General features: G+C 37.6%; 1 protein-coding gene across 1 annotated transcript in view; it reads left to right on the plus strand.

The window, feature by feature from the left end:
- The window catches only part of CHMP4C (charged multivesicular body protein 4C), a 30,550-nt gene extending 11,771 nt beyond the window's left edge, over positions 1 to 18,779 (plus strand). Inside the window, exons 2-5 of the mRNA XM_023227754.2 lie at positions 12,298 to 12,475; positions 14,606 to 14,720; positions 17,403 to 17,556; positions 17,741 to 18,779. Of these exons, the coding sequence (XP_023083522.1) occupies positions 12,298 to 12,475; positions 14,606 to 14,720; positions 17,403 to 17,556; positions 17,741 to 17,805 (512 nt within the window). The 3' untranslated portion in view covers positions 17,806 to 18,779. The remainder of the gene's footprint in view (positions 1 to 12,297; positions 12,476 to 14,605; positions 14,721 to 17,402; positions 17,557 to 17,740) is intronic.
- Positions 18,780 to 24,535: the final 5,756 nt, after the last annotated feature.

Below are 24,535 nucleotides of genomic sequence, written 5' to 3' on the forward strand. Positions count from 1 at the left end.
ACATAATTCAGTCCAAAGTTACTAGCTTGCTTATAGCAATATTGAACTTCCAAATGCCCTTATAATATCTCTTATTTACTTTCTGAAGTCTCATTCCTTTTTACTGCTTTCTCAGGCATCTGCTTTAGCATTATATAATCCTATATATCACTGTTGTGTGTTGGTCTTCTTCTAGATTGCTATTTACCCTCCATGTGACATTTAATATTGATGAGACCTCCAGAAATATGGAGGTTACATATAAGACTCAGCTGCTGTGGCAAGCTGGAGTGCAAATCTTTAAAACGAAGATGTGCTCTATATTTAAGGTTTATAGTTCCTAATTTCTAATATATCTCAGTCAGAAACTTTTCATTGGTATGAGATTTGTAGTAGGAGAAAGGGTTGGGGGATGGAAGGAACCTGTTGTGTAATACCTTTTTATCATTCATGTTCCTTATTTACCAGTGTGTTGAGTATACATATAGACAGTCACCGGGGACTTTAACTACATAGAAGACATGTAGCCATATTTCTTTCCATATATGAAAAGAAACAGTAATGTAAATAGAACTGCTCACCAAGTAAGGCCTGTTGAACAAGGTTACTGCTCCAGCGATTTCTGTGAAGCCTTCCCTAAGCCTCCCAAGACAGCCTGTAAATTATTCTGCATACCTGTTGCACCTTGTACATCTATCTTCTTATTCTCCTCTACATCTTCTCTACTACTTGAGGTGAAGAATGTAACTTACACATGTTAGTATCCCTAGGAACAGTGCCTATAGCATAACAGGTGCTGGATAAATGTTTCCTGAATGATGAATAGGTGATTACCCATTTCATATTTTGTCTCTCTCTCAGACTGTAGCCTTATTTCTTTGTCCCTCCAGTGCCTAACACAGTACCAGGCATGTCATAGATCTTTAATACATGCTTGTTAAGTGACTGAAATAAATGAATACAGAGTATTTTTTAAAAGTAAAGAAGTTCAGTGGAATTCATAATAGGATGCCTCTGGCCAAATGCGTGTTAAAATTTTCTAATATTCTCCCAGTTCTTTTCAATCTAACCTGTAACATTGAGCAGATACATTTTGTTTTTATTCCATTTGGGAAATGTCTATGATGATGCTTATTCAGACTGAGCTTTTTGAAAACCAAAACAATTGCCATAAATAGAAGGTATTGTTTAATTAATGAGGTGATTTGTATATGGGTAAGAACAGGGCTTACACTAAAGTTCCTCAAATAAAACATGATCATGAGCCTTCCCAGTTAAAAGCAAAAAACAACATAAGCAATTATGTGTGACATGTCTCTTAAACATTCTCATATCTGGGCTTACTCTTCAGAGCCTCATCTTTTAGCCCTTCTCTAGAGATCATTCCTGGGACAGAGAAGAGCTATTATAATGCAGTTTCATATTTCAAAAACAGGTTTGTCTGTGTTCACTGGATATAATGGTTCCTAAAAGGTTCTTCCTGTGTGCTGACTAATGGATTAACAATACGCACATTTATGTACCCCAAATGAATGAAGAACAAGTTGACTTTTAAAACCAAAACGCCCTATACATTACATGAGCAATGAAACTGAAACTCTTTTCTGTTAGTTGAAATTATTTGGCATAAGTGACTGAAAGCCTTCCTCCCTTGGCAGCATAGTGGAGTTGCATAGGAATAGTTAAATTTTGGTTCAAATGGGTAAATTTTGCATTTTAGTTCCAATCCCCAATGGGCTGCTGTAAGGACTCTTCACGTATCCTGTTAGCAATAGTACATAAAGGACATTGTGTCGCAACTCCACTGCTGAAGGAACATCACTATTATGCAAGGAGACAAAAACCCTGGCTGTTTCTCTACCACAGAGGAATACAGTAGATTCCTTTGTCTTAGAAAGAATGTTGTCCAGGTCTCACCAGCTGCCTAAAAGCACATACAGGAGTTTGGAAGATTGAACTACACCTTCTACACAGGTTAAATTTCACGGCTCTGAAAATGTCCTTTTAGGCCAAATCAGGAACAATGCTTGATTTGCAGCACTTGTTGCATGCCTTTGAAAAAATACAGTTGCTTCTTTCCCAAATTGTTTATTAGGGAACAAGGTTAAGTCCTGTCCGGCTCATGACGTATCAGTGGCATCATCATTTCATATAAGAAACAGCTCACTGAGAGACTCATACTTCTTGGCTATTTGAAAAAAAAGCCTCCTGTCTTAATGTTTGGGAGAAGCTTAACGTGCCAGGCAGAAATCACAGTAAATGTCAAGTATCCTAGGCTTTGATCCAGCCATGCAGAAGTTACTGGTTTCATTCACACAGGTTTTTAGAAAAATTTAAAATAGCATGTAAAAATTGGGGAATTTTGCATGGAAATCTAGATTTCTTGCTTCTTTTGAACATGTGGTAGGCTGGGACTACAGGTCTACAAGCCTGGCACTGAATCCCAGCAGTGATGCTTCCATTAGATCAGGTTTATGATCCCAGGTCACTGGGGTCTCCAGTTCTTCCTCCTGACTCCCTTATACTGAGGCCAGTGTCTGTTGCTCTGTATTGCCACCATTGCTCTAGTTTTTATTTTTATAGAAGAGAAACATTTCTGTCTTTTTCTTTCTTTCTCACAGGCAAAAATCAAAGAAGGCCTTTTCCCTGACCTTCTAGATGCTTCACTTAATTTCATTACCTGCCTGGCTCCCTCTGAGTTTGGGACTCTGGTTGGGCCAATATGTAGTGTGTGGTGTGGGAATTACAGTGTAAGTTGAGATCCCAAGTGTTGGTGATTTTTAAAATTTTTCCAAAATATTTTGAAAAGCAGAAACCATATGCTAACATAGGTGTTTAAAATTATACCCAAATCAGAACTTATTATTACTAATGACTAACAACTGTGAGGTTCAGTGTCATACCATGAGAGTCCCACCATGTGATTCTGACAACCTACAAAGGAAATGATGATGATAAAGATCCCTAATATTTAGTAATCACTCACTATGTGCCACTGCACTAAACAATTTATGAATGCTATTTCATTTACTTCTCAACAACCAAATGAGTTATATCTCCATTTTTCAGTAAGCAACTTATGTAAAGCCACATAGTCTTACATGTGAATGAGGGAGCCTAGATTTGAAGGTAAACAACTCTAGCGCATGATGTTCTATCATTGTCTTCTAGGTACTATTTTTCTTGTCATGCAGGTGAGGGAACGTCACTTAAGATGAGTTCAGGTCATGCATCACGATTATTACACACAGGTATTAAGTGGTTTAGGTAGAATTAAAACATAGGTCTAGAGCTTCAGATCTCCACCCCCCACCAAATTGCTTTTCTAGATTTTCAGAAGGTTATCTAAAATTAATTTTTACTAAGAAATATGACATATTTTTAAATGGAGAACTTAAAAAATTGCTCAAAAAAAAAAAAAAAAAAAAAAAAGATGCCTTAGGGTCGATGGGTACCCGTTTGGTTCCAAATATGTATAGATACTGAACCAGCCTGACAAGATAGGGAGGACATGCACTCTGAACATTCCACTTCCAGGTATGTTAGGTGGAGATGTATATTTGCAGTTTAGCTTCTTAGGATATTCTGTTGAATAATAATGTTGGCTGTACCTATTGAAATGTAGAAATGTTTTGTAATATTATGTTTCTGTTGTGATGAGGTATGGTAAAACAAATGGGTAATTTGTTATGTGGTAGTCTCAGAAATAAGATATGCAAACTCAGGGCTGGGTGTGGTGGATCACACCTGTAATCTCAGCACTTTGAGAGGCCGAGGCAGGTGAATCACGAGGTCAGGAGATCAAGACCATCCTGGCTAACACGGTGACACCCCGTCTCTACTAAAAATACAAAAAAGTAGCTGGGCATAGTGGCGCATTCCTGTAGTCCCAGCTACTCAGGAGGCTGCGGCAGGAGAATGGCGTAAACCCGGGAGGCGGAGCTTGCAGTGAGCTGAGATCACGCCACTGCACTCCAGCCTGGGTGACAGAGCGAGACAGTCTAAAAAAAAAAAGCAACCTTAGTAATTATGAATGTTGTATAAATTGCTACTATTTATTTACTTGCTACATCCCTGCCATTCACAGGGACTGTATAAGATGTTTTCCATAAATTATCACTAGTTCTTGTAATCACCCAGCCTGATATAATCCCCATTTTCAGAACAGCAAACTAAAGCTCAGAGAAGGGATGTGACTTGCCCAAGAATACACATCTGTGAAGTCATGGAAGAGGGATTCGCACTCTGGTGTTGAAAGGCCACACTCTTTCCGTTATACCATGCTGTCCTTGTCCCATGTGCAAAATTATCAAATTTATTCACTTACTATCTATTCATTTTATTTCTGTAAAATGGCCAATATCTACTCTTGGGACTCTTGTGAGAATTAAATGCGATAAATCACATAATGCAATAAAGCACTTATCACCAATTTAACATATGGCAAATGCTCCATAAGTGTTGATTTTTGTTACGTATTTTGTTGGCCAGGTGCCAGGAACTGGACAAGGTGCTGGGGAAACAGGTAAATAAGACGCTCTTTTCTCCAAGAGTTTATACTTAGGCATAGGAGAGGTGAGGCAGTATAGATTTTAGAAATAATTCTACTATAGTATGATAAATGCACCAGCAGATACGGATCCACAGGTCAGTTGGTCATTCTCCCTGTGTGGTGGAGAAAACCCTCACACAGCTCTGATTATTAATGTGATAAGCCTCTTTTTTTTTTCAACTTTTAAGTTCAGTAGGTACATGTGCAGGTTTGTTACATGGGTAATCCACATTGTTGGTATTTGGTGTATAAATGATTTTGTCACCCAGGTAGTGATCATAGTACCCAATAGGTAGTTTTTCGATCCTTATCCTCCTCTCACCCTCCCCTCTCAGTTAAGCTCTGGTATTTACTGTTCTCATCGTTGTGTCCACGGGTACCATTCCCACTTATAAGTGAGAATGTGCGGTATTTGGTTTTCTGTCGCTACATTACTTCACTTAGGATAATGGCCTCCAGTTGTATCCATGTTGTTGCAAAGACTATAATTTCACTTTTAATGGCCGCATAGTATTCTGTGGTATATACATACCACATTTTATTTATGCAATTTATGGTTGATGGGCATCTAGGTTGATTCCATGTCTTTGCTATTGTGAATAATGCTGTGATGAACGTAAGGGTGCATATGTCCTTTTAGTAGAGTGATTTATATTCCTTTGGGTATATACCCAGTAATGGGAGTGCTGGGTTGAATGGTAGTTCTATTTTAAGTTTTTTGAGAAACCTCCAAACTGCTTTCCACAGGAGAGGAACTGATTTATATTCCTACCAGCTCCGTATAATCATTACGTTTTTGCCACAATCTTGCCAAAATCTGTTGGCAGATGTTTTTTTTTTTTGACATTTTAATCTTAGTCACTGACTGATATGAGATGGTATCTCTCATGATTTTGATTTACATTTTTATTTTGATGTACATTTCTCTACGATTAGTGATGTTGAACTGTTTTAAATATGCTTGTTGGCCACATGTATGCCTTCTTTTGAGAAGTGTCTGTTCATGTCCTTTGCCCATTTTAAAATGAGGTTACTTGTTTATTACCTGTTGAATTGTTTAAATTCCTTATAGATTCTGTATATTAGACCTTTGCCAGATGCATAGTTTGTTAATATTTTCTCTCATTCTGTAGATTTCTGCTTACTCTGTTGATGGTTTCTTTTGCCATGCAGAAACTGTTTAATTAGACCCCACTTATCTGTTTTTGTTTTTGTTGCAATTGGTTTTGGAGACTTTATCATGAAATCTTTTTGCTGAGGCATATGTCCAGAATGGTATTTCCTAGGTTTTCTTCTTGGGTTTTTATAGTTTTAGGTCTTATATTTAACTCTTTAATTCATTTTGTGTTGATTTTTGTATATGATAACAGGAAGCGGTCCAGTTTAAATCTTCCATGAATGACTAGCCAGTTATCACAGTATCATTTGTTGATTAGGGAGTTCTTTTCCCATTGCTTGTTATTGTTGGTTTTGTTAAAGATCAAATGGTTGTAGGTGTGTACTTTTAATTCTGGGTTCTCTATTCTGTTCCATTTGTCTATGTGTTTGTTTCTGTACCAGTACCATGCTGTTTGGGTACTATAGCCTTGTAATATAGTTTAAAGTCAGGCAGTGTGGTACCTTTAGCTTTGTTCTTTTTGCTAAGCATTGCTTTGGCTATTTGGGCTCATTTTTGGTTCCCTATGCATTTTAGTATATTTTTTTCTAATTCTATGAAAAATGATGTTGGTAGTTTAATAGGAATAGTATTGAATCTGTTAATTGTTTTAGGCAGTATGGCCAATTTTTTTAACAATATTGATTCTTCCCATCCATGAACATGGAATTTTTTCCATTTGTTTGTAGAATCTCTGATTTCTTTCAGCAGTGTTTCATAATTCTGTGATATGGTTTGGCTGCGTCTCTACCCAAATCTCACCTTGAATTGTAGTTCCCATAATCTCCACATGTCATGGGAGGGACTAGGTTGAGATAATTGAATCATGTGGGTGGTTCCCCCATCCTGTCTCAATAGTGAGTTAGTTCTCACAAGATCTGATGGTTTAATAAGGGATTTCCCTCTTTGCTGGGCTCTCATTCTTCTCCTTCCTGCCACCACGTGAAGAACGATGTGTTTGCTTCCCCTTCCACCATGACTGTAAGTTTCCTGAGATTTCCTGAGACCTCACCAGCCCTGCGGAACTGAGTCTGTTAAATCTCTTTCCTTTGTAAATTACCCATTCTTGGGTATGTCCTTATAGCAGTGGGAGAATGGGATAATACAGTAAATTGGTATCACAGGGAGTAGGGCACTGCTGTAAAGATACCTGAAAATGTGGACGTGTCTTTGGAACTGGGTAACAGGGAGAGATTGGAACAGTTTGGAGGGCTCAGAAGAAGACAGGAAAATGTGGGAAAGTTTGGAACTTCCTAGAGACTTGTAGAATGGCTTTGACCAAAACGCTGATAGTATAGACAATGAAGTCCAGGCTGAGTTGGTCTCAGATGGAGATGAGGAACTTGTTGAATATTGGAGTAAAGGTCACAATTGCTATGCAAAGAGACTGGGGGCATTTTGCCCCTGCCCTAGAGATGTGCGGAATTTTGAACTTGAGAGAGATGATTTAGAGTATCTGGTGGAGGGAATTTCTAAGTGGCAAAGTGTTCAAGGGGAAGCAGAGCATAAAAGTTTGGAAAATTTGCAGCCTGATGATGTAATAGAAAAGAAAACCTCATTTTCTGAGGAGAAATTCAAGCTTGCTGCAGAGATGTGCATAAGTAAGGAGAAGTCCCATGTTAGTCACTAAGACAATGGTGAAAATGTCTCCAGGGCATGTCAGACACCTTTGTGGCAGCCCCTCCCATCGCAGGCCTGGAGGCCTAGGAGGGAAAAATGGTTTCCTGAGACTGACCCAGGGCCCCCTACTGTGTGCAGCCTAGGGACTTGGTGCCCTGCATCCCAGCTGCTCCAGTTAAAAGGGGCCAAGGAGGCTGAAAGGGAATCAAAGGGCCCAAGGTACAGATTGGGCCATGGCTTCAGAGGGTGCAAGCCCCAAGCCTTGGCAGCTTCCACATGGTGTTGAGCCTGCAGGTGTGTAGAAGTAAAGAATTGAGGTTTGGGTACTTCTGCCTAGGTTTCTGAGGATGGATGGAAACACTTGATGTCCAGGGAGAAGTTTGCTGCAGGGGCAGAGCCCTCATGGAGAACCTCTGCTATGGCAGTGCAGAAGGGAAATGTGGGGCTGGAGCTCCCACACAGAGTCCCCACTAGGGCACTGTCTAGTGGAGCTGTGAGAACAGGGCCATCATTCTCCACAACCCAGAATGATAGATCCATCAACAGCTTGCACTGTGTGCCTGCAAAAGACGCAGACCCTCAATGCCAGGTGTGAAGGCAGCCAGAAATGGGACTGTACCCTGTAAAGCTCCAGGAGTGGAGCTTCCCAAGGCTGTGGTAGACCACCTTTTGCATCAGCATAACCTGATGTGAGACATGGAGTCAAAAGAGGTCGTTTTGGAACTTTAAGATTTAATGACTGCACTATTGTATTTTGGACTTGCATGGGGCCTGTAGCCCCTTTGTTTTGGCCAATTTCTCCCATTTGGAACAGGTGTATTTACACAATGCTTCTACACCCATTGAACTTGCTTTTGATTTTAGAGGCTCATAGGCAGAAGGGACTTGCCTTGTCTCAGATGAGACTTTGGACTTGCACTTTTAAGTTAATGCTGGAATGAATTAAGACTCCAGGGTCTGTTGGAAGGGCATGATTGTGTTTTGAAATGTGAGGATGTGAAATTTGGGAGGGGCCAGGGGTGGAATGATATGGTTTGGCTGTGTCCCCACCCAAATCTCATCTTGAATTCTAGTCCCCACAATCCCCATGTGTCATGAGGGACCAGGTTGAGATAACTGAATCATGGGGATGGTTTCCCTCATCCTATTCTCATGATAGTGAGTTAGTTCTCACAAGATCTGATAGTTTCATAAGGGGCTTCCCCCTTTGCTAGGCTCTCATTCTTCTCCTTTGGGCTGCCATGTGAAGAAGGACGTATTTGTTTCCCCTTCCACCATGATTGTAAGTTTCCTGAGGCCTCACCAGCCCTGCAGAACTGCTAGTCAATTAAACCTCTTTCCTGTATAAATTACCCAATCTCAGGAATGTCTTTATAGCAGCAGGGGAATTGACTAATACATTCTTCTTGTAGCGATCTTTCACCTCTCTGTTTAGCTGTATTCCTAAGTATTTTATTCTTTTTGTTGGTAAGCCTCTGTTGAGTGTGATGTTGTGAAAAGGACTTTAAGCCATTTGACTTACAAAATTATTTCAGTTCTTTCCTAAAAGACAGATTAAACAAATTTTCTTCTATAAAAAGTTTGTATATAACAAGGAAAAATGAAAAAAAAGAAAAAATTGTAAGTGCTGTTCATCAAGAACTTAAATTGTGGTGTTGTACCTGGAGAGGGAGTTGGAGCAGAGCTTGAGGATCCCCAAACCTCCACAGTGGGCAGGAAGGGGTGAGGAAGGACTGTCACCACTTATAAGAAAAATAAAGATGTCCCACACCCAGAGGCAAGCCTTTCTTTGGTAACCATAATAATCCTCTGCTTATGTACCTGCCCCACCTTTTTCTTACACAGAGCTATGGGCAACCTTCCCTTTAGGAGAGAGGCCTTGTGGGGAAACACTCTCACATAACGACAAGATGCACAGCCACTTATATGAACTCTTCCAGTCTGTCATAATATTTACAAATATGAACCTATAATAGATCAGAAGAAATTTGAGGAAAGGTAATTGCATGAAAGAGAAAAATCAAGATAAGCAACACAAACGATGGAACCCAGGAGAACAGAGGTAATGTCAGAAATAAAATATGTTACAAATAAAACTAGTGTTAGTATCTTCAGGGAGATTAAAGAGGCAATTACATCTATAAAACAAGAATAGGCTGCCATTTAAAAATGAGCAACTAAAGAACAAGTTTTTAGAAGTTAGAAACATAATTTTTTTTTAATAAAAGGTAAAAAAGTAGAATGAATATTGCTGAAGACTAAATTAGTGATCTGAAAATAAAGTCAAGGAATTCTCCCAGAACATAGATCAAAAAGACAAGGAGGGCTGAGTGTGGTGGCTCACACCTGCAATCTCAGCACATTGGGAGGCCAAGGGGAGTAGGATTGCTTGAGGCCAGGAATTTGAGACCAGCTTGGGCAGTATAGCAAGACCCTGTCTCTACAAAAAAATTAAAAAAAAATAGCTGGGTACAGTGACATGTGCCTGTAGTTGCAGGATTGCTTGAGCCAGGAGTTCAAGGCTGCAGTGAGCTGTGATTGTACCACTGCATCCAGCCCGAGTGACAGAGTGACTCCATGTGTCAAAACAAAAAAATATGTAGGATAGAGCCAAAGAATACGATATTCGTCTTATATTATGGCATTTCAAAAGAGAGAAAACAGAATGTTTTCAGGTTGTGTGTGTAATTGTATATATAATTAAATAAGAATAAATAGAAATTTCAGAAGAGAGTAGACAGAAATACAGGGGAGAAAGGAGTGATTAAAAAAATAATAGGATACGATTTTTTCAAGCTGAAGGAAGACTTGAGTCTTCAGGTCGAAAATACTCACTGAATGCTCAGTTGGAAAAAGCAAAAAACAAAAGACACATACCTAGATGCATACTGGTTAAATTTTGTAACTCCAAAGTGTAAAAGAAAGTCTTTAACATTTTTGGAGAGGAAATAAGAAAAGAGATTATCTGCAAAGGGATGAGAATAATTTTATTATCAAGCTTTTGAAAAGTTAGCTATTCAAAGATAATCTTTTGAAATATTTTGAACCTAGCATTCTGTAAAAATTCAAACTGTCACTCAAGTTTGAGGCAAAATAAAGACATATTCAGACTTACAGGCATTCAAATAATTTATATCTATGCACCTTTTCTGGAAAGTGTAATACTGTAAGTTTTACTCCAGTAAAATAAAGAAGCAATCCAAGAAAGAGGACAATATAGAATACAAGAAGCAATAGTAAGAAATTTATAAATGATTGTTAAAATTGTGTCTATGAAGCTTAGGACAATTGTTAAGAAAGATTTCCTTAACATTGGAAAGTATAATAAAAAAAACTCTGTGAATCGTCAGGGACTAATAAAATTGCAGATTATTTCAGTCAAACCTTTCAGAGTTTGGAGTGGGAAGGGAATCTTATTTGGGAACAATAAATTACAGATACTGATTAATTTTCAACATAGAAGAAAACTTGTTCAATTATACGTGTCTTAAGGGTATCCATTAAGAGAATAAATTCAGTATATATAATTGTCCAACAATTAAAGGGAAACAATGAACAAAGAAAATTTAATGAATCTATATAAAGACAAAGCAGAAAGAGAACAAAAAGTATAACAAACAGAAAACACAAAAAAGATGGCAATAAAGAGACGATATTAGATAGCATACCAGTTACTACAATAAATAAGACTGAGTGAAAATCTTACATTAAGTAGCAGAGAGTATCTAAATGGGTCAAAAACAATCATTAAAAGTAAACACTCATGTAGAGTAATATAGATGTCTTTAATATGTATATAAAATTGAATATAAACAATTTTGAAATAGTGATCTATGTAAAGGTTTTTACAGACAAATTGTAATAAAAAACTGGCATATTAACTTAATAAAACAAAATGGAATTCAAGGCAAAAAAGAATGAATGCGATAGCGAGTAATACTTGATTACAATAAAAATCCACCAAGAAAGTATAATGGCTATGAGTCTTTGTGCACCGTAGAAAAAGCACTGGAATGAATCAATCAAATTTGTTGCAATTACAAGAATAAATGGGCCAAAACAGAAGACAGACTTCTCTCCAAAATCTCTGTTGTGATAACTTACCTGCTTTACATTGAAACCATAAAACCATTTGAGTTCTTTTGCCAATTCCATTTAATTATCACTTATTTTCATATTAACATTCTGCTGCTGCTCTTTTCGCGCTCTCTCCCTAAATGCATTATGAAAACAGATATTTTAGGGCCTTTTTTGGTTGCCTTCCAAGGTGCCACAGTCAAGAGGGCTCTACTTGTTTTGTGGTTTCAGAGTGAGGCAAGTTAGGTTATCTTACTAACATTAATGGGAAGATTATTTGGTTATCATTTCTCTGAAGGCCCTGCTCTTTTCTCTCACCATTGTGCCATCTGATCCTTGAATACAACTCTAGCAGTGCTGAACTCATGGATGCTCACAGTTAGATGTAACCTCAATAGCCGTCTCAAAATCATTTCAGACCAAGACATACAGCTCAGCATTCTAAGTTCTTGTTCCAGCTGCCACTGTCTTCAAGCAAGTCACTTCACTTCTCTGGTCTCAATGAACTTACCTTTAAGAAAATGGGGCTAGAATCAATTGTCATTAAGGTCTTTACATTCTCTAAAGGTTTGCTTTTCTATTGCATGATTTTTACTCATATTTTTATCCTTTTTCTAAAATCTGACATTGACAAAACATTTCTATGGCATGTTTTGGAATAGGAAAACTGACTTTTCATCTGCTTACACTTGCCAGATCTTTGAAAGAAAAGAATAATAAAATGTTGGAGACGGTACTAGTTGGTGTAGGTAATTGAGAGGACAATGTGAGTCATTCATTTTTCAGGTTTATTTTGGTATATTCATTGGCCTTAGGTACAAGCAGGTCTAAGTCCATAGTGGTGCTAAGCAAACATCTCTTGAGGTAGTGTCTCTTTCTCTTTCCTAATAAATGTAGCTTCTCTCTTATTTAGCTGCATTACAGGCACTAAAGAGAAAGAAGAGGTTCGAGAAACAGCTCACTCAGATTGATGGCACACTGTCTACCATTGAGTTCCAGAGAGAAGCCCTGGAGAACTCACACACCAACACTGAGGTGTTGAGGAACATGGGCTTTGCAGCAAAAGCGATGAAATCAGTTCATGAAAACATGTGAGTAACTCTGGTCTTCCTCTGAATCATAAATTCCCTCAGTGTTGGAAAGAACTTTTGGAACCATATGATGATTTTGGCAGGAATGGGTTTACTCATCTGAGGCTCTTTGACATGTTGAATAAAATACTGTCTCAGAGAAAGATTAAAGGTTATAGCAACAACAACAAGAAAGACCATGAAAAAAGAAAGGGCATTCATTTTTGCCTGTAATGTTTCCCAGTTACTTTATGATTGCTGGAAACTATACCTGTAAATATTTTAATTCTACAGTTTAAAAAGGCTTCAATTTCAACCTGTGTGAGGGTTTTGGATCTATGGGATAGTGACTGTCAAACTTTGGAGGGAATCAGAATCACCTGGAGAATAAATAAAGAGAACACAGATGCCCAGGCTCCTTGACCTGGCAAAATGTTTGGGTCCATGTGATTCTGATGCTAACCAGTGTCTGAGAACCACTGACACAGAAGAACAGTCATGAGCATGGATTTTGGGGTCAAATTTTCTGGACTATAATCCCAGGTCAGCTGCTGGCTATCCCTTGGGCAAATTACCATACCTTATTCAGTTTCCTGATATGTAAATTAGAGATGATAATAGTACTTACTTACCTCATGGTTATTGTGGGATTCGATGAGATACTAGATATAATGCACTTAGTATAGTTCCTGGCACAAAGTGAGCACTCAATAATCAATATTCACAATTTGCTTTACATTCACACTGGACAGTATGTCTGGGACCTGATCCTTTCCTGATACTGGACATGATAGTGGAACCTGGGCCAAGGATGCACAAGAGCAATGAGTGCCTAAGAGATGTAGACAAATTTCCATAGAGTGGGAAAAGGTGAAAAAGGTGGCAGTTGGGGGCAGTGAAGACAACCTTGCCAACATTTTCTTTTCTGAATAATTCATTAACAATCAGCCTTCATTTTGACAGCTTCAGGGAGACATTAGATTCATTATCACAGTCAAAATTCTCTATTGCTTTTGGATACTAAAATGTATTACAAAATCAGCCTTTCTCTCCAGGCAGCTTGGCAGCATCATACCATTGTATTGCATTTGAGAAAAATTTGTTCCCAGGCCCAAAGTTTAGCGATACGTTTTTTCATACTCCTTTTAGAAATAAATATATTTGTTTCATATTTATTATAAATAGGATAATAAGATTTAGAGATAAGGGATGGTCATAGGGAGGTAAAAGTATTCTTTTGGATTATTGCACGAAAATATGTCAAAGTAGCTCTTATAGAGTCAGAGAAACTCACAAAAAAATTACTTCCACTGGGAATCAAACTTTTGATATTTAGGCTACTTAATAATGAGGGACATTGTCACTTCTCTTATATCCAATCTGTTTGGCCTAGTTTCAGAGTTGGAGGAATTATTCAGAGACAAGCTACTATAGAAACATTCCAGAACCTGGCATGTAGACACCGAGATGCTTAGGCGGGTGTTTAGCAGCCAGTGAAGCTCAGGTGTTGGAAAATGTCTTCAAAGCGGCTATCCATCCTTATCCAGTGGCCACCTAGATTTTATTTGCTGCAGTTGCTAATTCTTCTGAGGGCTGTATAAGTTTAATCCTGCTCTCTTTAGTAACCTCTCAGGGCATCACTGCTATGGGAAAACCCTCAGGGAGCCAGGATCTCAGAGCTGCTAAGTGTTACAGAAAATAGATCTCTAGACCCAGGGTTTAGCTTCAACAAAGGGCTGCTGTCAGATAGGGGCTCCTGAGAGCTGCCAAAAGCTCATTTGGTTCCAGTGGTCCTGGTGGTCTGTGGCAGTGTTTCCTGCAGAGTTGATACACAGCAGCATGTATTTAAATTTATCATATGCCCTACCAGACAAAATTTCAAAATGGGTCTATAAATACTGATAGTTATAAAATACTTTTATTTTTAGTGAGTTCCAAATGTAATAGGAACTTAATGTTTGTAATATATGGATTATTAAGTTTTAAAAATATAAGTTATCTTTGAAGTTTATAGATATCATCAGGAATATATATCCTACTCAAATAACTAAGAACTTATATTAAATAAACTGTCTTTTTATATAGGATTATATCTAAACTCATAGTTATAAGTTAAAATTCTAAAATGTTCAACAAAATATGATTTCCCAGGGATCTGAACAAAATAGATGATTTGATGCAAGAGATCACAGAGCAACAGGATATCGCCCAAGAAATCTCAGAAGCATTTTCTCAACGGGTTGGATTTGGTGATGACTTTGATGAGGTACGTAAGCCAATATGAAGAATGCAGGATTGTGGCTGCTATAAAGAGTAGGTTCCCGTCGTATACAGTAGGCAGCGTCCCTTACTACTGAAAGAACAAGTGATATTTGTCAGAAAGGTACTTCTCTTAAGAGAAAAAAAAAGTGTTAGTAGCTCTGATTTAAAGGAAAGATTAATATAGTTTGGCAAACAGCCACCTAGTTAAGTTTTCAGCTATTAAGGAAAGAACAGCATGTGATTATGTAAAGTTAGTGACTTTTAATGGTTGAAGCCTAAACAGCCCAATTACGAGGAACTGAGTGCTTGCGCATCTGGGTAAAACAAAGTAGACTTCGTCATTCTGCATGAAACAGATGTATCATGCTCTGTAGCTGTTAAATTAGAGGTTAGGCTGCCTCTGTTTATTACTCAGACTATGAAACCAAATAAATATGGAGTGGCATTATTAACACACACATTCCATTCAGATTAATCAGTCCAATAATACAGATAGACTATAATTATGATGATGATGTCTGCACTGTGAATTTCAATTGTTCTGCTCAAAGCACACACAAGTAGGACTACTACATATTTAGGAATATTTCCAAAGCTTGGATTAGCATGGCAAAGAATCCAGCTTCCTGCATCTATGTGGTATTAAAAATAATACATTTAGCAAGTAAGACCTGGTTCCCTGGAATCCCCAGAAATGAGAATGTGGTATCAACACCTTTTAAAAATGGTGTAGACAAGGGGTCGGCAAAAATTTGGCTTGCAGGCCAAATTCTTCCCATGACCTGTTTTTGTACATCCCATAAGCTCAGGATGGGTTTTACAATTTTAAGGTGTTGTAGAAAACGATGACAACAAAGGAGACCATGGGGCAGAAGAAAACATGCAGCCTGCAAAGCCTGCAATATTACTATTTGGGCCTTTACAGAAAAAATTTTTCAACTCCTGATGTAGACTAATAAGCATCTAATGAGTACATTATGATATGGTGGAAAGGATTCTGGGCTTATGTGGACATCTGGGCTCTATCATTTGTTAAAAACTTTGTGTAAGTCCCTTTTACTTTTCTGACTCTTAGTTTTCTTATCTGTGATAATAAAGATTATTGGATCACTGGATTATCTCCAAAACATCTTAAGTTCTAAAATTCTTTTGTCAATGGTCTTAGTGTTTGGTACCTAGAAGATGAAAATGGTGGAGGAAACAATTGCTCTGTTGTTAACATATTATTAAAGAAAATATTAATATGTTTCTGCTGCAGTTGATAATGATGACGTATTATTGGCAATTCTGGGCATACATTCGGCATAGGATAGCTTGTTTTGCCATTACTATATTTATGGTATTTGTCCCTAATTGTTTTGTGAGCAGAAATAGGACACCAGGGTATTCATTCTGATGCCATTTTATTCAAATAGCCTATGGAGATCCATCAAGTACACCACTATATTGATTGTGCTATTTCATATGACCCAATGCTATACACCTTCACATTTTCTTTTCTTTTTATGAGGCGAATTTAATAGAGGTCAGACAATCTTTAGTTTGCTGCAGTTCTGATACCCACTGACCTAATCAAATGTTGTGTTTGGCTTAAATATCTTCTCTCTTTCCCCACATTACCCAGTCCCCTTTACTTTTTCCCCACAATACTCTCACATTAATATTGGATAATTATTTGTTTATGTGCATTCCTCCCACATTTGAGTGTAGGCTTCTTGAATATAGGGAGTGTTGATTCAACTTTGCATCCCAGCACTGAATTCAAAACCTGTCCAGGAGTCAGTGCTCAATAAATTTGTTGAATAATGAATGAATGATTCTCTCATTTGTTATTCTTCCATGAAAGAGAAATCTACTTGTTTGAATATAAGGTGACCCAAGTCATTTCTAATAATGGCGACCTCATAATTCTGTCAATGACAAGTTTAGTTGTGACTCCCAAATGCTCTCTGAGAGGGGTTGGACTCCACTTGAGGACTTATGGAGCCAGTGAGATCTGAACTATCTGAGTCATCTCAGAATTGGCATAAGGTGACTTACATCTTTAAGGTCTCAAACTAGCTTTGTCTCTCAAAAGTTTTTGGAACACAGAATAGTTTAAGATTAAATCAGGCTCTCTCAGACTATTGCTAAAAGAAAGAAATACGGTATACCTATCTTGAATTGAACTTTTCTTAACCCAAATGCGCAGCATAATTTATATTGGCTTTGGTGATTTGATAAAAGAACCATAGTATCTTTGATTCCTTTTACTTTCTGTGTGTTATGGTTTTGCTATACCTGTTGTTTTATTTTCTATAGCATTCACCTGAAGAAAAACATTTATTTCCACCAATTAACATTTTGTGGATTCTAAACAGTAGAAAAGAACACATTGGAAAGATGACAGGCAAGGTGTAAATTTCCCAGAAACTGTGGGAAGGTTATATATTCAGCTAGCAGAAATTACTTGAATGGCTGTTTACTGAAGTATTAGAAGATTAACTACAACAAATTTGCACGACCCAGAATATTCATTTTTTAATCATTGTTCAGTGTTGCAAAAAAGACTTAGTTTTAAAATAAATACTCCATTTCACTGGGTTCTCACGTATCAATTGGGTAGCAGATGTTCTTGTTATTGTGTTTGAGGAAACCCACGTCTTGAAACGTTAACTTCGTAATTCTTCCTTTCTCCTGTGTTCAGGATGAGTTGATGGCAGAACTTGAAGAATTGGAACAGGAGGAATTAAATAAGAAGATGACAAATATCCGCCTTCCAAATGTGCCTTCCTCTTCTCTCCCAGCACAGCCAGATAGAAAACCAGGCATGTCCTCCACTGCACGTCGATCCCGAGCAGGTCTGTTACCCAACTCAACTACATGTGGTCAGATAGTTGCCTAAAATGATAGCCAGGCCCATTCTTTTTAGCACATGTTTTTGATTTCATATTGAACATATTTTTATATGTAATTCATGCCTGTTTTCTATGCTGAAAGTGTGAATGTCACCAATTACTAATTTTTATCTCTTTTATGTTCCAGCATCTTCCCGGAGGGCAGAAGAAGAGGATGATGATATAAAACAATTGGCAGCTTGGGCTACCTAAACTAAAATGCATTTTTTGATACGTAAATTAATGAGCTGTAGATAAAATACAAAAAATGTTTTTGCCAAGTTCAGAAGTTAACAAAGACTCTGTTTTATAATTATACTGAATGAATAATTATGTTTTAAGCCTCCTAAGTAAAAGTAAAAAACGAGTCATTTGTATACATGTACTCAGTGATGGAGGCCGGGCATGGTGTCTCACGCCTGTAATCCCAGCACTTTGGGAGGCTGAGGCAGGTGGATCACTTGAGTCTAGGAGTTCGAGTCCAGCCTGACCAACATGAAGAAACCCTGTCTCTACTAAAAATACAAAAATTAGCCGGACATGATGGTGGGCACCTGTAATCTCAGCTACTTGGGAGGCTGAGGCAGGAGAATCGCTTGAGCCCAGGAGATGGAGGTTGCAGTGAGCTGAGATCACGCCACTGAACTCCAGACTGGGCAACAGAGAGAGACTCTGTCTCAAAAAAAAAAAAAAAAAAAAAAAGATGCATTTAGTAGAACTGGGAAAAGTAACGTTATTTCCTACGCAAATGATGTGTACCCATGTACCCATGGTAAATGTAAATATACTGTGTCTCTTTTGGGAGCAACTTCTAGTAGAGGAGTCTTTCATGAGTGTCTCTACATAAGTAGTTTCACTTGAGTTTTGCAGTTTGAAATCTTAAAGGAGCTTTAATTGACATTTATTATACCAATTAAGCTTGGAATGGGGCAATAGATGCATTTCCCAAAATGTCTGAAAGCACTAACAGCTTACATTGCTGAGTGAGAATCTCCTGGGTGTAATTTAGCCACTTAGGGATCTGCGTGAACACTCCCAGGCCATTATGATGCTGTTATGGCTTCAGTGTATAAATGCATATGTGTTGTTTCTCTTCTGTTTTATGCTCTCTTGTATATTTATTTACACTTTACAGAATATTCCTTGTAAATACATAAAAATATTGGCAATTAAAAGTGTATATTGAACAAAATGTTGGCCATTAATATTTTTAAATGAAAATAAATTACAAAATTATGGATTACCCATAATAGATCATGGACCATCAAATGACAAATATCATTTAATAAGATATTTTAGTATTCTCTACATTTGCTTGCCAACATGGTGGAATGGAAAGAGCAGTAGACCTGATGGTAGGAGTCCTGGGTTTCAGTCCCTGCTCTGACACTAACATGAGCCATAGACCCTCTGAGCGTTTGTTTCTTCACTAGCAAACCTAAGGATTGGACTGGATGATTTCTAATGATTCCATCCTGCCACAGACCTTTTGCACATTCTGTTCTCCTTGGCAGTCTTCCTACCCTGCACAGTGCAGGTACCAATCTTACTTATTCCTTAAATCTTAGTTAAAAATGTCCTTGTTTTGGGAAACTTTGCTTGATTGCCCAGACTAACTCTGATTTTCCCATTATATGCTGTTGTGGTGCTCTGCCTTCTGTTATTTCTTACCATGGTTTATATTACATATTTACTTGAATGATTCTTTAATTATTGTTGCTCTTCCCTGCTGAGCTATGCTAACCACGAAGGCAGGGACTGCATTTCTTTTAGTTCAATAGTTGATTACCAGCATTCTGCAGTTTCTCATCAGCAGGCAATCAGTCAATATTTATTAAATGAATGGCAATTAACTGTTTATATCTTTTGGGCCATGGTAGAATAACAGGATCTAGATTTACCTTATACTCTTAAACAACTGGAAAACTGGACAAAATACAGGGAACAAAATTTTTTCAGACATTGGACAACAGGTAGCACTGGACAATGTTTCCTGGGAAGGGAAACCAGTAATGTGAGCACTTCCATGGCCCCAGCCCCTGCCTACACAGGGAAAGGGAAGCCAAGTAGAGCCTGGTGGTCTTGCTGAGTTGAGAAAATTTGTGGGGAAGAGTGCTAGAAAGGAAGTTTCTGCAGAGATTGAGATTGAGAGAGAGAAAGAGAGAGAGAAAGCCATAAGCTGGAGGGCATGAGGTATCTATGGTCTAAATTTTTGTGCCCCCACCCCCTAAATTCATGCATTGAAATTCTCACCCCTAAAGTGATAGTATTAGGTGTGGGGCATTTTGGGAGTTGATATTATGAATGATTAATGAGATTAGAGCTTTTATAAAGTAGACCCAAGGGAGCTCATTCATAACTTTCCTCCATGTGAGGACACAGTAGGACACAATAAAGAAGGTGCCATCGATGAACCAGAGAGTGAGCCCTCACAAGACACCAAATTTGCTGATATCTTGATCTTGGACTTCCCAAACTCCAGAACCATGAGAAATAAATATCTGTTGTTAATAAGCTACCCAGTTGATGGTGTTTTGTTATGGCAATCCCAGCAGACTGAGAGAGAGAGAGGGAGACAAAGAGAGAGAGAGAGACAAAGAGGGCAAAGTGGTGGTGGGGGGATGGGGGAAGAGAGAGAGGGAGAGACCAGAACTCTGGAACTGAGCAGAAGAGCACTTTCAAATCTTCCTCTGAGAACCAATCTGCATACACGTGTGAGGAAACTACTGACATCAGGAAGAACTGCTGGGAAGACAGGCGGATCAATCTCCAGAGCACGCACAGGTCCAGGAATAGCTCCATTAGCCAGAGTGGAAAGACCTCCTAATACAGGAGGAATTAGATTCAGTTCTCAGAAGGGTATTGCTTCAGTAGTGGGGCCATATAACCCCTACACTAAAGAGCACACCCCACAAAGCCTGAAAGCAAACCTCAAAAGTATCAAATGATTCCAACTGACTAAATTGGATCCCAGAACAAAGCCCCTAAATACTTAAAGAAATATAAAAACTATCAATTAACAACAGCACAATGAATAAAGCCTTGGCACCCAATAGCATAAAATTCACAAAGTCCAGCATTGGCTTTGTTCAGTGTTCAAACATGCCAAGAAACAGGGAAACACAATCCAGAACTAGGAGACAAACAGTAGGAACAGACTGTGAAATGACAAAAGGCAAGATTTTAAAACAGCTGTTATAAATATACTCCATATGTTCATTAAGATAGCTGTAATGAATATACTCCATATGTCCAAGAAAGGAGAGGAAAGATATGATCATGATGAAGAGAAACCTGGAAAATATTTTAAAACACCCAAATTGAAGTTCTGGAGATGAAGAATACATGATCTGAAGTGAAAAATGCAGAAAATCATGGACAGCATTAACAGCAGATTGGACACTGCAGAAAAAAAGATGAGTGAACTTGAAGACATAGCAACAGAAACAATTCTAATTAAGACACAGAGAAAGAAAAACACTAAAAAATAGAAAAAAAATTAAAAAAAAAGCAGAAAAGAATAGAGCAAGATTGAGCTGTGGGACCGTATCAATCAGCTTAACATGCAGGTAATTGGTTGGCTGGGTGGATGAGGGGTGATTTGGCAGAGGAAACAATAGAAAAAAACCTTTGAAGAAATAATGGCCAAAAATTTCCAAATACGTTCAAAATTATAAACCCACAGTCCAATGAAATTCAACATACCTCAAGCAGAAGTCCCTGTATCCTTCAATAACAAAAGTAATTGTGGAATGTTAAAATGCCGAAATCTCATGAGTGAAGTCTGGGACATGTCTGAATGTGTCTCCTTACTCCAGTTAAAATACACATGCCTACCCAGTTTAGCTAGACCCGTGAGATCCAAAGAGAATCCATTAACCACATGAAATGAGCACTCAATAAAGGCTAGCACAATTAAGAAACTGAATTTATAATTCCATTTAATTTTCATTAGTTTAAATGTAAAAACGGACACGATTCATTTATTAAAAATCTTTAAGTATGTTCAGAAGACCTTGGGTATGTGAATTGACTTTTTATTTTCTTTCTTTCTTTTCTTTTTTCTTTTTTCTTTTTTTTTTAATTTTTGATATGAGGTTTCACTGTATTGCCCAGGCTGAACTCAAACTCCTGGGCTCAAGCAATCTTCCAGCCTCAACCTCCCAGGTAGCTGAGAATATAGGCATGTACCATTGAATCTACTTTTTTTTTTTTGAGATGGAGTCTCGCTCTGTTACCAGGCTGGAGTGCAGTGGCCTGATCTCGGCTCACTGCAACCTCTGCCCTCTGGGTTCAAGAGATTCTCTTGCCTCAGCCTCCTGAGTAGCTGGGACTACAGGCGCATGCCACCATACCCAGCTAATTTTTGTATTTTTAGTAGAGATGGGGTTTCACCATGTTGGCCAGGATGGTCTCGATCTCTTGACTTTGTGATCTGCCCGACTTGGCCTCCCAAAGTCCTGAGATTACAGGCAGGAGCCACTGCGCCCGGCTGAATCTAGTTTGTTAACTGTAAAATTTATGAAGTCTTTATACAAACCAAATACTTCAAATGGAAATTTGCATCTCATTTAAAATGCACTCTAAGTGTGAAATACACATTGAATTTCAAAGACTTAATATATAAAAAAGAATATAAAATATCTCAAATAATTTTATATTGGTTGCATGTTAAAATATTATTTTAGATGTTTTAGGTTAAAAAAAATATAGTTAAAATCTATTTCACCTGGTTTTTAAAACTTTAATGTGGCTCATGGGAAATTTAAAATTACATAAGTGGCTTACATGATTTTTCTATTGAGTATTCCTGGCCAAGACAAAATCCTGGATACCAGAGAGTATACAGATAATGTGTGACTTGAAATACTAAGATGCTAAAATATTAAAAGGAAACGTTTATAAAACATGATATTTTACCATGAAATGGAAAGAAAATACTTTGATATAAATCATAATGCTGCTCCTCTGTTGACAATATGGAAGAATTGAAACATGAGAGAATAGTTGTAAAAGTAGATCATCTTTGGACTGAAAGTTATGAAAAAGAATAAAGATATTAATCAGACATCTAAGAGTATTTTTGGTAAAGCATCCTTAGAATGGGTAGACTTGTTTGGAAGTTATAAATTCTGGCATGTTTGCTAACAACTGGTCCTCCTTCTTACAGGGGCACCTCAGTGGTAGACCTCAGTTTGGGCAGTGCTGGATAACTAGTCTGTTGGTATTCTGCCTTTTTAAATAAAATGTTTTCTGATAAGTAAGATTTTTTTTTTTTCCTTTTTGGTTGTAGAAGTGCATTCAATATAACTTAAGAGAAAAAGTTGTATTTATTGGAAGGGATTTGGATATTCCAGAAATGAAAACAATGTTTAAAATGCAAATCTGAGGAGGGTCACAAACCAGGGAGGCTCTGGAGGTCAGGGTATCCCTGGAGTTACCCCTTCTGAGTGTTCAACTGTAGGGAAAGTAAGCTATCACCATTGTGAGTAAGCTGTTCTACTCAAGAGTCAAATTCCAGATGCAGAACATTTGGTTGGCCAAGCTTGGTTTATGTAACTGCCTCTGAAGTCAGTCATCTGAACCCTTATAAACTGAGAAGCAGGAAGGAGGGTGACTAAAGTATACTGAAGATGATCCCACCTGAAGAAAGGGGAATGGATGTTGGCCACCTAAAACCTAAAACACCACTTACAACAATAAGTGTCCGTGCAATAATGGAAAATAATTACATCTGAATTGCAGTGTTTCCTCATTCTTGGCAAACACAGAATCTGAGCAAAGACTTCTTTAGCAGAAACTGGGGTAGCAGATAATTTATACACTGCAATTGTATGTGTCTTACTAAAACAAGATGGACAATGTATTACAGTTAGCAAGCCTACCAAAAAGAAAGAAGAAAAAAAGGAAACACCAAAAGAAGCTAGGACTAATAAAGATATCTTAGTACCATTACATTACATCCTTAGGGAATAAATTGATAAAGTGTTAGTCAATTTCTAGTTCATCTCTCCACTTCCTTTCCCCCATCTCCTCAATTTAAGATGGACATTAATGTTTCCATTGGAGAAGGTGTTTGTTAAAATAGCTAAAATCCTCTTCTAACTTCAAATTCACTTTGCATCATTTGTTTATTTGTTTACCAGAAGTTTTATTGCACTATATACAGGATACTTGAGCTATTTTTTCAGAAGAAAAATGCTCAGTATACATAAAAGAAGTATAGACGGCAAAGCAATAGAGTTGTTATTTAGAAGAGAGATGTACAAACTATAAGCAAGTAGGCAATGCTTCTGATTACGAACTATTCTTCTGAACATGTCTAGTACTCACAGTCTATTGGAGGCAATATCTACCTTATTTAATTATGATATCAGAAGAATTAAGTGTTGCCTTTCAAAAGTCAGAAAACACTCCAGTTTAGGCTTCTCTGTGGTGCACTGAAAGAGTGACATGTATGTAATTGATTATTTTCATTATATAAATACACACATATACACACATGCATAAATATGTATGTATGTAATGTATGCTTAGATGCAAATTTCATATACTCTGTATATATTGATACAATATGTGTGTGTCCTGTGCTATTTTGATAGTCTGCTGCTCTTTGTCTTCAATTGTTTTCTTGTACTTCCTTACTCCAACACTTGCTTTTCTTTCATTTGCCTCATAAATGCAAATCTTTCCCACATTTTCCATGAGTTAGTTATTTGTGGTCTCTCCCTTCTATAGTCTCTGTAGGTCTTATTTTAAATTATAGCTTAAACTATCACTTCTATGGGAATGATTTAGAGTTCATACATAATTTCATTCACTCAATCAATATTTATTAAATATCTATTATACCCTGAGATCCAAGCTAAGTATGAGGATTAAAGTTTAATAAAACATGGTCCCTGTCATCATGTATATTTATAGCCATGACCTCTGTCTCAAG

The sequence above is a fragment of the Piliocolobus tephrosceles genome, chromosome 7 (genome assembly GCF_002776525.5).
Source record: "Piliocolobus tephrosceles isolate RC106 chromosome 7, ASM277652v3, whole genome shotgun sequence".
Lineage (NCBI taxonomy): Eukaryota > Metazoa > Chordata > Mammalia > Primates > Cercopithecidae > Piliocolobus > Piliocolobus tephrosceles.